General features: G+C 42.1%; 1 protein-coding gene across 1 annotated transcript in view; it reads right to left on the reverse strand.

Annotated features, from left to right (window-relative positions):
- The window catches only part of LOC118002000 (NADPH oxidase 3), a 55,932-nt gene that overhangs the window by 20,935 nt on the left and 18,603 nt on the right, over positions 1-16,394 (reverse strand). The window contains exons 8-10 of the mRNA XM_034992215.1: positions 13,308-13,400; positions 11,267-11,520; positions 5,174-5,333 (exon numbers count right to left, since the gene is read on the reverse strand). Of these exons, the coding sequence (XP_034848106.1) occupies positions 5,174-5,333; positions 11,267-11,520; positions 13,308-13,400 (507 nt within the window). The remainder of the gene's footprint in view (positions 1-5,173; positions 5,334-11,266; positions 11,521-13,307; positions 13,401-16,394) is intronic.

Consider the following 16,394-nt stretch of genomic DNA (forward strand, 5'->3'; position numbering starts at 1 on the left):
TAATTTCTCAAACTAAACAGATTAAATTAAGTGCATTTTTCATTCATTAGAAAAGAGAGCAGGCCCTCCTTTGTTTTATTAATATATTTAAGTAGAGTATGGATTTTTGCCTTTCTTGGCCTCTTTGCCCTGTTCCCACTGGCCTGAGCTGTCTTTTTATTTGAATTATCTGTTTATTATATTAGGTTAAGGACCCAAGGCCATCTTGCATGGGACACACTATAAAATACCCATTATCATGGTTATGTATTATTGGGGTGATGAAGGAAGACAATTTATGAAGAAATGAGATTATTTCTTTTTTTCTATAATCTATCTTATTACAGTCTGCGGATTACATATGCAGTTCGGAAAAGGAACCAAATCTTCCAGTTGGCGGTTCTCTCTGCCCTGTCTACACGGCTGGGACATTAGGGGAACGAAAATGTATAAGCCAATACATTTATGCCTGCCATCTCCCCTCCCCATTTGCACACACCTATTTCATTCATCATTTTGACAGTTTGCTTGTGCAAAAGTTTTTTCAAGAGCTCTTTTCACAAATTGAGTGTGATGTGGAATTAATCATCCCGTTAGGCAGGCGTTAGAGGACGTTCATTGCGATGGGGCATTTGCACCCCCAGTGCTCAGGTCCTTTGAATTGCATCACAGACACTCCTCAACCACTCACACCCCCTTCCCTCATCCTGAAGGAGCGGTGTGTGCTCATCTGCCTCCAACTAAGTGAAGTTTGGCTCTTACTCCTGTGTTGAAAATACCCCTTTCACATCTTACAGCTTTCCCCTCCCCCCACCCACTCCCAAGCCATCATTCCATTTATTTTTACTTTGCCTTCTTGGGAAATTTCCTCCTAACCACTTCTCCCCCTCCTCCCTACCATCTTTAAAAATAAAAGATCGTTAGAAAGAAATTTTAAAACACCAGCTTCAAATAGAAAGTGCTACACATGATCCCAGACAAGCAGCAGGCATCCTATTGGCTATTCTCCTGCATTTTACTTAGAAGTGTTCTAGAATAACGTGGCAGAGGAGAAGGGTAAAGAGAGATAGTTTGCAAGGGTAACAACCAAGAAAACTTTGCAGTTTTTTTTTTTTTTTATTGTAGACTTGCAACATCAGGCTTGTATGTAAAAATGTATGCCTTTATGTCAACTGGTCTTGTATACAGAAAGAAAATCCCACCTAACTGCAGTTAACCCTTTAGATTTAAGTTTTCAGCTCTGAGCCCCTATGCTGCATTTTCCCTTTTGCTTGTTACAGAAGAGAACTATCTGGAAACTATAGCCCAGGTCTATAATCGTTAGGATGTTGTTGGATAAATATGTACTGCTGTGCTCTCCTGCACTTTAAAAATTATATAGATGCTGACAGTTTTGTGGAAAGAGTATTTATATCTCAAACACATGTAGGCGGCCCTGACAAATATTAGTTACCTAAGCCTAATGATAGCTGTAGTCAAAACACACACAAAGTGGCTTTAAAACAGAAAAACTTCTTAAACTTTTTCTCCCGCATGCACACTCTAACCAGGTGGGTCTTAAGTGGAATTTTCAGCGTAAACTTTCAATAGCATGAAATCTCACTTTTTGCAGAGTCTTGAAGGCAGAAATTAGAAATGCCCGCTCCCATCCTGACTCAGTAGCTAACCAACTAGATGACTTTGGACAAACCACTTCCCAGTCTCAGTACAGATGCTGACTTTCATGGTCATATGCAAAGCTGGGAGGTTAAGACCTCTCAAATTATTTTGTGATTCTATGCTTTTAGCTTTTTTTCTCCCATATGCCATTATCCTGACCTTTATTTTCAGTGGAATATTGCCCCAATATTGCCACCAATTTCTGTAAGTTATAAAAACATTTTTTTAAAATTTCTAATTCTTTGGTTTCTTTTTTTGGGGGATAGAGATCAATGTCCCTGTTTTATAGTTTTGTGGTAATTGCTTAACCCTCCCACTGAAACAGCCTTGAGAAACCCCATAAACAGAGCCCAGAAATAACAATGAAATAGTGAGGGAGGAGGTGGTATGAGGATTTTGCAGATTCCTATATGGACTTTTAAGATTTTGTGGGTTCTTACAAGAATTTTTCCTATTTGTAGTAAAATAATTGGAATATATTCTTTGAGTTATAAAACTACTGAACAAATAGTCTTCTTGGTTAAATAAAAAATGAATTAATCTTAGTAATCTAGAATTTTATAAAAAATTACATAGAAGTCATTTGTTCATTTTGGCACACTTATTGATTTATTAGAAAATTGTAGTGTGTACGTGCATGCGTGTGTGTGTGTGTGTGTGTGTATCTTATAAAGATACCCAAAGAAGCCTCATGCAAGGAGCTCAGAATCTTTTAGGAGAAATGAGATCCTTTGTGAACATGACATGAAAGCACATGGATAACAGATTATTGAAAGAAGGGTGAGGTGTTATAAGTCTGGTGTGAGGAGAGTGAGAGGCTTGTCATATCAGTGTCAAAGGGCCTGGCACATAGTAGGTGCTCAATAGATATTCATGGAGTGAATAAGTGAATGAAAGCGAGACATACAATCCATCACGTGTGAAGTATAATGTGACCTTTAGTGTTGTGAAAACCATGAAGCAAGAAGCTGCCTCTGTGGATGGGTTTTACGTGGTAGACAGTGAGAGGAAAGAAAAAGCTTAGGGGGATTGAGAAATCATCATAAATCATAACAAAGCATTGCTGGGTCGGGGGGGGGTCTGAATAAATAAAAGAGTAGCTGTGTTGCTTGTTTTGTACCATAGACTGAATGTCTGTGTCCCCCAAAATTCATATTTTGAAACCTAATCCCTGATGCGATAATATTCAGAAATGGGGTGTTTGGGAGGTGATTTGTTCATACAGGAGGAACCCTCATGCATGGGATTTGTGCCCTTATAAAAAAAGACTCCAGACTTCTAGACCTCTGTATCTACTTTTTCCTCATTGAGTTGCAAACTGCAAGTCAACAAATTTGACCCTTTCTGACCAAAACAAACAAACAAACAAAAACTCAAAACACTACCAAGAGCTACCTCACCACCCTGCTATGGGAAGTTAGAGCTAGAAGATGGTCGCCCATCAACCAGGAAGCAGACTCTCGTCAGACACCAAGTCAGCGAGTCTGTTGATCTTGGACTTCCCAGTATTGGAACTGTGAGAAATCTGTTTTTGCTGTTAACAAGTGACCCAAGTCTATGATATCATGGTATAGCAGCCCAAACGGACTAAGACACTTTGTTGAACTTATTGTGGTATAGAGGAAAGATGAGTCTGCATTCAAAAAGTCTAGTTTTGAACTCTCGTTCTACTATTTATTAGCTCTCTGTGCTTTGGGTTCCTCAGTAGTAAACTGAGGATGTTACTTATCCGAAAGAACAATTATGATAATTTGATAATATGACGCTATCATTCCTATGAGCTTTGTGATCAGCTTCAGTTTTCTCATCTGTACATGGGAATAAAAACGGTGAGTTCCTTAAAAAGATGATGTGAGACTGTATGTATAAAATGGCTAACTTCCTGCCTGCTAGGTAGTCAAGGCTTGATGAATCTAAGCTATTAGTAACAGTAGTACTAGTAATCTATCTACATCTTTGGCAGCTATAATGAACTTTTATATCATTTTATACAAATCTACATTACATTATTTACACATCACATTATTGATTTGTCCTATTTGGTGTTAAAACTCCCTGTAGGATATGGACTCTTATTTCTCCATTGTGCAGATCAGGAAACCCAGCTCAAAGAGTTGACCTGAGTCACTCAAGACGATGCTTCTAGTGAGGGTGGAAATCAGGTTGAGGCGGATTCTCTGGCCCAGGATCCCTCAGTCTGCCTACAATACAATGGTGGCAGTCATATCTACCATATGTTGGTTATGTCATGGAAAGAGCCAGATGGATCTAAGTTTGAATCCTCATTCTGCCTTTTATTACCCATGTATTTTTAGGGCAGTCACTTTGGTTTCTCTAAGCTTCAGGTTTTTTTTTTTTTTTTTTTTAATGTGAAAAACAGGCTTGCTATTATCTACTGTATAAGGTTGTTGGGAATTAGAACAACCAAATGAGAAAATGTATGTCAAGCACCTATCACTTGGAAACTCATGAAATGATAGCTGATTTTTCTTATTTCTTAGTTGGAAAAGCCCCAACTTTAGAGATCTTCTGGTATTGCCCCCAGGGCTTCAGAGAATACTATTCCTTAATAAATGTTAGGTGGAGAAAGTTTCCATGGCTAACTAAGCTTGGGAAGGATGGGTGAAACACAACTGAAAGAGGTTCTTTTCTACAGCACTTATTTAATAGGCTAATAGATGATGTGAATCTTCTAGATTGGGATTTGTAGTAGCTTAAGTTCTTTTGACCACTGAATTCTCTTTAGTGGACCATAGCACATGACTAATGTTCATACCTAACTCATGTTAGATAGACATGCTAATCTAATCAAGCAAATTCCTTTGCTAGAGGAGGAAACTGGAGCCAAAGTGTGAACCAGGGAAGTGGCAGAATCAGGCCCAGAACCAGGCTTGCCTGACATCCTGAGTCCTCCTGAATGGACACCACTCGGTGTTAACATGGCTCCCTTTCTCCTGCGGCTCCTCAGAGGGTTAAAGTATGGACCGTCTTTGGGTAGGACAAAGGAAGGAAGGCAGCTATGGAGGTGTCTTGTCAGAGAACATTCAAGAAATGACCAAAGAGATTCGGAGCTGGGCAACACCAAGCAAGCAGGCCAATGAATCCCAACTGTGGCATTTTTGCTTCTCGTTAAGACCCCGAGTCCACGAGAGGAAGATGCTGAATCACATACTTGCAGCCATAGTATCAGGCTAAAGAGACTAAGAAAAGGCCGCCTGTTAATGTCACTAACAGCAGCCCAGTCACAAAGCCGTTTGCAGCCTGTCCCTATTTTACCGACATGAGCAATTACATGCCCTGTAATGGCAATGAAGCAATAAAATTTACGTCTTGTCATCTTTAACAAGATTAGACATAACCCTTCTCATAAATGTAATACCGAATGGAGATTTTTAAGAACATAAGTATAGTTAAGGATCCCTGAGTTTATCCCTCATAGTTAATTAAAATCCTCCCCAAGAATTGGCAGATGATAGATAGAAGGATGTTGAACCTTTTAATCCATGGGAGTGTGAACTGATGATTTTTTCCATACCTTGCTCAGCTTCAGCTGGGTTTGTGACTCACACTTGTACCATATAGATTTCAGAAGAGAGGCGAAGGGAGTGACCCCTATTCCCGCAGCGATGCACACGCTCACTGGATAGTGAAATACGTCCGTCAGTGCGGTTCCGAACGGCCCGTCCACCGCCAGCCTGCAATCACGAAGTGCAGCCCTGTGACATTCAGAACGCTCTGCTTTGGAAAACAAAGCCATCCTCAACCGATGCTTTTCATAGGATGTGTTCGCAACTGTGCACAGGGGGTTGGCTCTGTGCTTGAGGATGCCATGTTAGGAGAGCCTGGACTTAGCAGGAGGAAATGGGGGCCTGTCTCCTAGGGGTGGGGGATGACCAGACAGGCCAGTCCAGGTGCCATTCACGGGAGGACAAAGCCTTGCTTCTCTGGCTCGAGCTCACACCTCTTCCACATGGCAAGCTCTTACAATTCTTAGATGCTTGTTTTGGCTCCAGGCATCATGAAGCCTCGCAGAAGAGGCTTTTTCTTTTTCTTTTTTTCTTTCCCTCTCCCTTTCCCTTCCTCTTCCTCTTCCTCTTCCTCTTCCTCTTCCTTTCCTTTCCTTTCTTCTTTCCTTTCCTTTTTTTCCTTCCCTTCCCTTCTCTTTTTTCTTTTCTGCAGCTGCCATCAGAAGAATAAAGCAGAAGCAGAAGGTGGTTTAGAAGTCTTATCTCTTAACTCTTGCTAACGTGCTTCTCCTGTTTTTACTTATTCAGTCCCACATCTTAGTATATCCATATAATTTTAGTCTAGAAGCCATTCATTTGGAATAAATATGATTTTGAGATAATTTGTCAGTTATGTGGAATTTCTAAAGCTTGTTATTTCAGAGGATGTGAACTCAAAATCTGGGTTTTTGTCTGAAATGGCACTGATGTCTTTGCTTAGCAAATTTTTCTTTGAAAGGATGAAGCATATTTATTGAATAAATACAATTGTCTTTAACATGGTCCGGAATAGACCAGCCCCTGGATTCTACTCCCTTTCTCAACAACAGTTCTCCACACTGGCTTTTCTTTCATTTCCTAAAATACAGAGTAACCCCACCCCCCTTTTGCCCCAGGACCTTTGCATGTGAAAATCCAAGTAACCAGAAATACTCTGTCCCGGTTCCTCCCCACTCTCCCGACTTGGTTATTAGTTATCCTTTCATTAGGTCTTATCTGAATCATCATTTCCCTGGGGAAGCTTCATGTACCCTTTAGACTAGGCTAAATCCCCTTATATAATTTATAGCCCCATGTACCCATCCTCTGGAGTCCTCATCACATTTGTAATTTTACAGTTTTTTGGGTGTGTGTGCATGATTTGATTTGCATCTATCTTGATCACTGGACCACAAGCTCTCTGGAGGGAGGAGCCAGGTCTGTCTTTGCTCCCCTCAGCATCCCAGGGCTGTGCATGCTCTCTGGCATGGAGCTGTTCAATAACAATTCATTGAATAAATTGTAAAGGGAATATTTAAACTATTTCAGTCAGCAGAATGTATTAAATAACCTCAACTATTCCAAAAGCACACATTTACATATGAACAAAGATATGCTAATTAAAAGGCTTCTAAGTTATTCATAACCATTCCCTAAGGGGTGTCTGTTGAAGGCACCCGAGGTTGGCCCATTTGGGCTTACTATGTGTTCATGAAAGTTCAATTGGGTTTTATTTTTAAATATTCCATATTCCAGACCTCCTAATAATTCAAATTAACTCTCCTCAAGTTAATCTTAATTAATAAGGCTTTATTATATATTGATATGTGGAAATGGAAGAATAAAAATAAAAGGTCATTAACCAGAAAGGGTTAGTATCTCAGCCCACTGTAGATTAGTTTATAAATAATTAGATAAGGGGAATCGAGAGAGAAAAAATGAAACTGTCCAAGGATTAAAATGTCTTATTGTTAATTGTTTTTATAATTAGTTGTATTTGGGATTTATTTGACACTGATTTGAAAAGATAACAATGAAACCCAAAGAAGAATTGTGTCGTATAATCCACAGAAATACATAATAAACACATTTCCACATAATTAAAATTGAGAATCTAAGCTGGAAAAGGCAGGAGAAAATATTTAGTCCAACTTCCCTGCTAATATAGTAATCCTTCCTTCCACAACCCTGAGAGTTGATCCCATTCTGATGTTAAATTGCAGGGCACCTTGTTCCGTGTAGGGGCAGTTCAAAGCAGGAGATAGTTTTTCTCATGTCTCACTGAAATCTGTCTTCTGACAACTCACGCCGCTCGCCTTCCTGAGAAACACATACCAGGTCTCTTCCCTTTCTTGTCTCAGCCCTTTAAGTGGTTGATCGTGGCTATCATGACACCCTGATTGTTCTTTTTTGGACAAAAATGTCTCCATTTCTCAAGACCTCACAATCCTGAATTGGCTTCCTTTGCACAAATTCTTGTTTATCTAGTTCACTCAGCTACTTCCTCTTTCATTCGGACACAGAGTTTAATGATGCAGCTTTTCCAGCATCTACACCGTGTGGTTCCTTGTTGCTTTCAGTCGGGAGCACACCCACCCACCTCATCGACCTCCAACCTCGACTCTCTGAGCCCACTGCCTTTGCTTCATCTACATGTTCTCCCTGTTGATCATCACTTTCATGGACGTCTCTGCAGTACTTGACCTTTCTTAGTTTGCTCATAATAATAACTAACCTTTTCTTACTATGCAATATGTGAAGGGCTTTATAAGGACATTTATTCTTAAACAAAGTCCTAGATACTATTATCATCTTTATTTTACAGATAAGGAAACTGAGGCACACAGTTACATACATTCTCTAAGATCACATCCAAAACTGGGCTTTGAACCCAGGCTGTTGGATGTTGGTGTCCTTGGCTCTGGGCAGTAGGTTAAATCACTGAAAACTTTAGCATCAACTCTGAGAAATTCCTCCATTTTATCTCAGAAGGCAAAATCTTTTATTTTTTTATTTAAAAAAATTTTTAGATTTATTTATTTATTTGAGGCGGGGAGAGGCAGAGGGAAAGGGCGGGAGAGAATCCTCAAGCAGACACTCCATGGAGTGTGGAGCCCCACACAGGGCTTGATCCCACGAACCTGAGATTATGACCTGAGCTGAAATCAAGAGTCAGATGCTTCGCTGACTGAGCCACCCAGATGCTCCTTTTTCCTGGGGCTGGTTTAAATCCTTTCTGGGTTCAAAACAGTGAAAAATTATAGTGCTCTCTGCCATGTGTTTGATTCAATTCAAAATCGAAACAACCCTAAGAGATAAAAATCATCCAAGGAAGTCCAATAAAATTCTGATTCTTAATATATTGAAGAGTTGAAGAAATTGTAGGGTTTTTTTGGTTCTACTGTTAATCCATATGCCTACACATGTATAGAAGCAGAGGTCAAACGAACTTAACAAATGAAGGGAAACTGCTCTGCTTCCAACAACTCATTTTTATTCATTCGATAAATATTTATTGAGTACCAACTAAGAGTTAGGGCCTATTCTAGGCACCAAAGACAAGATAACAAAGTGAACCACATGGATAATGTCCCTTTTCTTATGGAACTTCCATTCTAGTGTGGGAAGATATATAGCAAACAGATAAACGAACAGAGATTTAGTATGTCAGGTGGGGATAAGTACTATGCAAAAGAATAAAGTAGGGCTTGGGACAAGGCGATTACTGAGAGTCAGTTGGGGGAGGTGAAGGAGCAGCCTAGCAGAAATCTGGGGAAGAATGTTCCAGGTGGAGGAGGAACAACAGTGGTAAAGGTGCTCGGTGTGGGAGAAAGCCAAGAAGTCTGGAAGAATGGCTGAGTTCAAGGAGGGAGCAGGAGGTGGGGCAGGGGAGCCCAGGGAGGCCTGGGGGTGGGGGAGAGGGCACATGGTGTCAGGCCATGAGCTGACAAGGCATCCCACAGATAGAAAGCATATTGACCCCTGAGAAACATGTTCCAAGTTCTCATTGGGTTATTGGCTGAAATGCTAGCTGGTTTGTGAAAGGCAAGTTTGGTTCATAGACCGGAGAACTGTATGCACTAAGAGTAGAGACCAGGCTGACAACAGGTTGGAAGTATTGATCTTGGCAATGCCAAAAGGAGGGCAGGGATGTGTGTGTGTGTATGTGTGTGTGTGTCTAATTTTATTTCTGATTTTAAGCATTTGCACCGCATTCTGAATCTTAGAATTCTATTACACTGTTTCCTTTCCATGATTAAAAAGAGAAGGTCTTAAATGGAGGAGGAATCATCTGACTTGGGCTGTGGTCTGACAGGATGATGCTTACACTTGGTTTGTTATCATTACCACTCTTCAGTTCCAATGTTTGAAATGAAGGCATGTGACTCTTCCTAGCCACTGGACACAAGCAAGCCCAGAGCTATATGGTCACAGTTCAGTGTCCTATGGGAGGGAGGAAAGAGGGACACTAAGCTGATTAGATTCTGTGCCTTACATTTATTCTAGTGCCTAGTTTGCCACCTGTATATATTTGTTAAAGTAAATGAGCTAAAGCATCCGTACTGGGTCTGGTATTTATTAATTTTTCCATTAAATATTTTCTCTGTATGCAATACATGTCGGACACTGCTCCAGGCACCGGGCATAGATGGGAGGACAGGCAATGCCCCGCCCCCAGGAGGTTCCATGCCAAGCGTATCCTGACCGTGTTCACTCCCTAATTTCTTCTGTCAGTGGCCACTGCTTGCTAGTTTCTGACACCCTCCAAGGACGGCAGGAGAAGGAATCTCTTGATGCTTCTTTTGAAAGGTCAAATTCTTTCAAAATGTTTTTCTCAACCCTTTTCGTGTGTGCCCATTTTCCTGGGGGCTTAAACATGGGTTTGGTCTGCCTCTTGGGTCATCCTGCTGGAAGAGTGGGGATCACTGCCAAAGGGAGCTAAGGAGCGCTCATTGACACTGGGGCCCATGCTTGTCTGAATAGGATGTTGTCTTTGAATTGTGTCTCCCAGATTTCTAGGTTGAAGTCCTAAGCCCGATACCTTAGAATGTGGCCTTCTTAGGAAATAGGGTTGTTGGAGGTGTAATTAATCAAGTTAAGATGCAGTCCTACTGGAGGCGGGCAGGCCCTGAATCCAACATGACTTGGATTTATAAGAAGAGGCCACAGAGACACAGACATGAGAGGGGAGAATATCATGGGATGACAGAGGGCACTGCTGCAGGTGCAAGCCAAGGAATGCCACGGATTGCTGGCAAACCCCCCAGAGCGGAGGGGGAGGCAGGGCAAGAGTCTCCCTGAAAGGTTTCAGATGGAGCTCGGCCCTGCTGTCCTTTAAATTCAGCCCCGGGGTCTCCAGAACTGGGAGAGAATACATTTCTGTTGTTGCCGGCCACCCAGTTTGTGTTCCTTTGTTACCACAACCCTAAGAAATGAATATGGATGTCATTTGTGCTTTTCCACCCTTCCCAGACCGACCCTCTGCACATTGACCTTGCAGCAAAATTAAATTGTCTGTGTGCAGGTTGATGCTGATTGCATTCGGCCTCTCGAAGTTCTAGAGAGAGGAGGCAGCGTTTTGTCATCTCTCTATTTCTGGCACCTAGAGGAGGTTACGAGTACTTGTTGCATGCACACAGGTGGCACCAACAGATTGAATGGCACAACTTTCTGGACCATTCGATCACTTTGTCAGTCTATGAGTTTCAATCTGCAATTGTTTAGCTCTTTCTCCAGGGGACGGGGCCTGCCAGCCTCACTCTGACTGTAAAGCATCCTCCTTAGGAAGACCAAAATAACAAATACAAAGACCTCAGCCTGCAAAAGCAAAAAGCTCACAGGGCTGTCTTACTCATTGCGGGCTGCGTGTAATTAGTCAAGTGTTGTTTTGGAGCTGAGAAAGCACAATGCTCCTTCTTCCTGGATCACTGCTTGGCTTTGTTGCACATTTGTGTTTTTTTTTTTTTTAGAAATGTACTTGCTTCTACTGGAAATCCACTAAATTAGACTCCATATAGGTGCTCAAATTTAAAAAATGGATTAAAACTTGCCATCTAGAATAAATGGGAAGCCTGCTGATGCACGAAAATGACTTATTTGTTATACTCTTCTAAGTTATAGGTAAAAATGAAATGGGCTCCAACCTTGGCAGGCTCCAGAGCTCCTGTGGGGCTGGTCCCTCTGCCCCGAAGGCCTTACATAAAGCTTCTGTCCAGTCTCCTGCCGCCCGGATGTGGACACTGAAGAAGTTCTCCTGAGGAGCGGAGGTGAGGGTGAAGGGGTGCCACTCCAGCCGGGATACGGAGGGGCACTGGATCAGGACGTATTGCCCTGGGGCCATTTTAAAGTTCCGCTTTTTCATGTGAAGTTCTAGAACTCCAGACGGGTGGCTCACCACCTAAATCAGAGCAAGAGAGTCGTTTGCCTTTTTTCCTCAGGTGAAGGGAGAAGACAATGACTTTTGTCCACCAGAGGATTTTACATTCTAGAACCGGCTTTTTTGAGGGGTCCTTTCCATCTGCCATTTGCTGTTACCTTCCAAGGATCTTTGCCATCCCTTTTATATCTGGCTTGGCAACTCCAGCAAGCGTGAAGCTTACCTCCTTCAGAGTGCCATCTGAAATTTGGGTAGCTGCACCTCGTGGTGTCTGACACGTGACTTTATGCCCCCGACGGCCAAGCTCTCGCTAGCGCAGTTAACCAGGATCAAGAGGATAGGAGCCAACATATGAGACACTGCACTTAATGATGCTTAGGGTTATTAAAATACCCACCGAACCATCTCCATGGTTTTAAAATGTAGGTCCTGTCTGTTACCATTTTCAGTGACCTGTATCTTTTCTCAATCCCTGGTTGATTGGGCCCTATTATTTTTTCATTCTAAGTGGAAAACAATCCTCAAATTCACTGTGACATGTTTCGCTTTGTTTTTTTTTTTTTTAGTCAGGTCTCATCCATGGTCCTGCTCAGGCTCTGAGTTGAGGTGTATGGAAGTAGCAGGCAAAGACTCTCCTCGCTTTTTTAAGAGCCTTGCCAAGTGCTGCTTATCGGAAGGAAAGAACTGATTTCCCTTCTTTGATTTCCATCTTGTTTCCTGGAAAAAAAAAAAAAAATCTCTCTAGGCTCCCGTGCCTTCTTTTGTGGCAGGAGGTGAAAGGGAGCGAAAGCAAATGTCTAGATCCTGTGACAGTATTTTTCCATTTGGAAGAGGATCTCAGCGCATTTTAATCATTAGTTCTGTTTCCCATCTCCCTACTGATATTTGTTCTGATTCTGCTGTTAAACTGTCTCCCTAGTAACGGCTCTAGTGGATTTCCAGAAGTTTTACTGTCTGGCTTTTGACGTAGCCTGATATCCTTTGGTGCTTAACTTAAAAGCAGCAACATGGAAACAGCTTAAAACAGAAATATGAAGCAATTTCTATGCATCTGCTTTCATGAAGACAGTTAAGGAGAAAGGGGATTCTGTTAATATTGTATTAGCAATATAAGTTTGGTTAGCAGAGCATTTCTTCTTGGACCTTTAAAACACCGGGGGCCGGGTCTTTGGTACTTTTCAGTCTCCTAGACATGTTTTCCATCTTCCTCCAGCATTTGGTAAATTGGAGAGCTGTGAGGAGGGGTGCAAGGTTGGAAAACACTCCCTGGGCCCCTCACTCACTAGGTGGGGCTTCGCGTGGTCCCTCCCCTCTCACTCTCCCTCTCACTCTGAACCTGAGGGTGACCATTCCCTGTCCTCTGCTCAGTAGCTCCGAGGGGAGCGTGTGGCCTTGAAGATGTCTATTATTTGTGTGTTTGCAAAATCGCCATCTTTATGTGTTGAACGGAGTGATTATATTAGAAGTTACCATAACCAACGTAAACCAACCAAAGCTGAGTCAGTCCCCTTGCCCATCCTTCCCAACCCCCCAGTGAAAAACTGAAATAAAGAGCAAAACGGATGGTTCCTGGGCTGCACCGTAACCTTTATCAGAATTCCGTGTACCGGTCTGGAGCCCTGATCCCCGTCTTCAGTAAAATTAGTCACACTAAAAGATACGCGGGATATAAGCAATTATTAGAACAGAAGATGGGCCTCTAAATTACAGACCGTTCTGCAATAAAAATGGCAAATTAAAAGCTTGGGCTAATAAAAAATTTTCATCTACACTCAGGCTTTTATTCACACATAAAGCTACACGCATACCTTGGTAATGACAACTTCTTGTTGAAACTGCCAAAACCTAATTATTCTTTCACACGCATATAAGACCACAGGGCCTAAAACCCATTTCCAAGCCTGTAGAGAGCAGCAGAGAGAGAGAGAGAGAGAGAGAGGAAAAGGAAATGAAAATAGAATCCAAATATTTTCAATTTGAACGAGATCAATACACAACATGATGGGATTCAGACATTTTCCTTTAACTTTGGGCCAGTTATCAACAATAAAGATATCTCCTTGTATTAAGTACTATAACATTCAATTATTCCTTGAAGTCTACAAGCTTATTTCAGAGTTTAAACTCTTCTGTATTAGTTTTTATGCTTACTTGATCAATGATGCCTTTATGTAATTAGAAATAATTGAATTTGTAAAGAAATAGGAAAGCAGATTGATGTTTACGTTACATAGGATAGGGTCATAAATGCTCCCAACTCAGCCAAAGTCAAGGGCTTACAGAGTTACATTCTTGAGCCAAAATAGGACATGGAGAATGAAATAAAAACATCGTGAACAGTAATTTTTTGGGCCACCAATGCGTCATAACTTGGGGGTCTGCCTGAAGAAGCACCCACACCTGCACACCCACACCCACACCCACACACACATTCACACACACAGGCATATCCAATGTTATCAGGAATAAGACATAAAGGTAGTGTCTCAGAACTTTAAACGTGGGTTTACAGAATCAGAACAAAATCTTCCGCAATCTTCTGGACAATTGTGACAGCGAATATTTCCATTCTTAATAAATCCCTTCCTATGTTAACCTTTCATGAGAATAATCAGTATCACTGAAGATCAGTTTGCCAGCAGGCTAGTCTTGTTCCAACTGCTGTGTACAAACATACACTTAAAATGTTTGAAGACTTGGGGCGCCTGGGTGGCTCAGTTGGTTAAGCGACTGCCTTCGGCTCAGGTCATGATCCTGGAGTCCCTGGATCGAGTCCTGCATCAGGCTCCCTGCTCGGCAGGGAGTCTGCTTCTCCCTCTGACCCTCTTCCCTCTCATGCTCTGTCTCTCATTCTCTCTCTCTCAAATAAATAAATAAAATCTTAAAAAAAAAAAATGTTTGAAGACTTACACTAGGTCTGATACCAAACAACGCCACGAGGCGTATGGTATTTTCTTTGTTTCACAGAAGAAGAAACTGAGGCTCAGCAAGATCAAGCAGATTGTCCGGGTCACAAAAGTAATGAGGTGCACCAGAAAAACATGAGCCCAGAGGGGTCTGACCGCCTGCCCCGTGCATTTACCACCGAATTGTGCTTCTTTCTGTCCCGTGTTGACATTGCTACTGAGCCTTGTTTTACAAAACATTAGAGACTCAGTCATTCATTGAATTTTGGGATGTTAAGGGTTCTCTGAAATCTCATCTAATTCTTCATTTAAAGAAGAAAAATCCCTGACTTTGTGGGAACTGGTAGAGTGGTGTAGGGAGACAGAACTTGATCCCGGGGGAGCTCGGACTAGAACTCAAGCCTTTCATAATTTCCCTAAATCCTCTGCTTGGGATTCTAAGTGCACCTCGACCTTCCTGCTAGCACACTAGCTTAGGAGCAGGAACGATGTCTCACCTTTTGAACTCACGTTCACTAAAACCTTTCTGGCTGGCTCACCATCTTTATTGCTCTTTACTCTTGCCCATTATCTTGTTTGGTCTGTTCTGTTGATGGGTCACAAGCCCTTTAGTGTTATTTTTGCTTCTGTTATCTTTCTTGTGTATTTCTCTTTTGTTTACTGCTGGGTCTGTTTGCATGGCATCTCTGCTCACCTACATCAACACTCCTTGCTTTTTCCCTGGGAGCCTCTTGTTCGCCTGATAAAGGCTCGATTTATGCAGGCAACACAAAGCAATTTGACCCACTTATTCTTTTATGCCTCAGTGGGGTTCAGCAACGTGTTCAGCATAGCAGAGAGAACAAAGCCTTTTGTCCACCTGTGCTGTGGGTGAGGCGGTATGATGAGCAGAGTAAGGGAGAAGATAGGAAGGGGTAGACATGAAGGATGGGGTTGGACCAAGGGAACGAATCCTTTGGTCTCTTATGCTTGAATGAACCACAGAGTGTTTTGAGAATTGGTTTGGATATTTACAGAAAGGATAGCAAGAATGCAATTCTTTCTATGTGAGCTTAGAGAGATATTTGCAAAAACACTCAACATTGGGGCTCCTGGGTGGCTCAGTCGGTTAAGCGGCTGCCTTCGGCTCAGGTCATGATCCCAGGGTCCTGGGATCGAGCCCCGCATCGGGCTCCCTGCTCGGCGGGAAGCCTGCCTCTCCCTCTCCCTCTGCGTGCCTCTCTGCCTACCTGTTCTATCTCTCTGTCAAATAAATAAATAAAATCTTTAAAACAACAACAACAACAACAACAACAACAAAAAACACTCAACATAGTCTCTATGTACTTTTACAAATAATCTTCCACGCCCATTTTAGAAAGTTTTAGACGTCACACACTTCATTTTGGTGGTGTCAAGTCAGTCATGGTCTCCGATTCTTCCATATTGATAAAAATGAAACAGATTATTTTTCCTTATACGGTTAGTCAGGAAGGAGAATGTAAGCTATGAATCCTTGGCTCTATCTCTACTCTAGTATATAAATTGATCCAGGAGGAGAAAGCCCAGTTTGGGTATACCGTGATACTCCCGGAGCCCCTGGAAGTTAGGGAGTGAAGGACAGGAGTGGCCAGAGGTGAATATTAGGTTATCCTTCAGCAACAACTGGGATAGACAAGTGTGAGTAAAGACAGAAGGAGGCCAGGCCCCAGGGCAGGAGGGGCTCCTGAACTGAGTCTCAGAAGACCGGGCTTCTGGTCTCGGGGTTACCATCCCTCCACCTATGCCTTGTGGCAAATCTTGGGCCTTTTATGTTCAAATTTTCCGTTTTGTAAAATGAGAGTGTTGGAGAAAATTATTGGTTGGCTTTCCTCCAGGCTCTTAAATGTTTTAGTTTTATTTATGGAGATAAATACAGTGTCAGGGGTATGTTCTCAAGGAGAGCAGTAGAGAGTGGACAAAGTGAGGGGTGGGAGAAGGCTGGAGCTTCAGAATGAATGTTGAAGAGAA

The sequence above is a fragment of the Mirounga leonina genome, unplaced genomic scaffold, assembly GCF_011800145.1.
Source record: "Mirounga leonina isolate KUSES-001 unplaced genomic scaffold, KU_Mleo_1.0 Mir_56, whole genome shotgun sequence".
NCBI classification, from domain to species: domain Eukaryota; kingdom Metazoa; phylum Chordata; class Mammalia; order Carnivora; family Phocidae; genus Mirounga; species Mirounga leonina.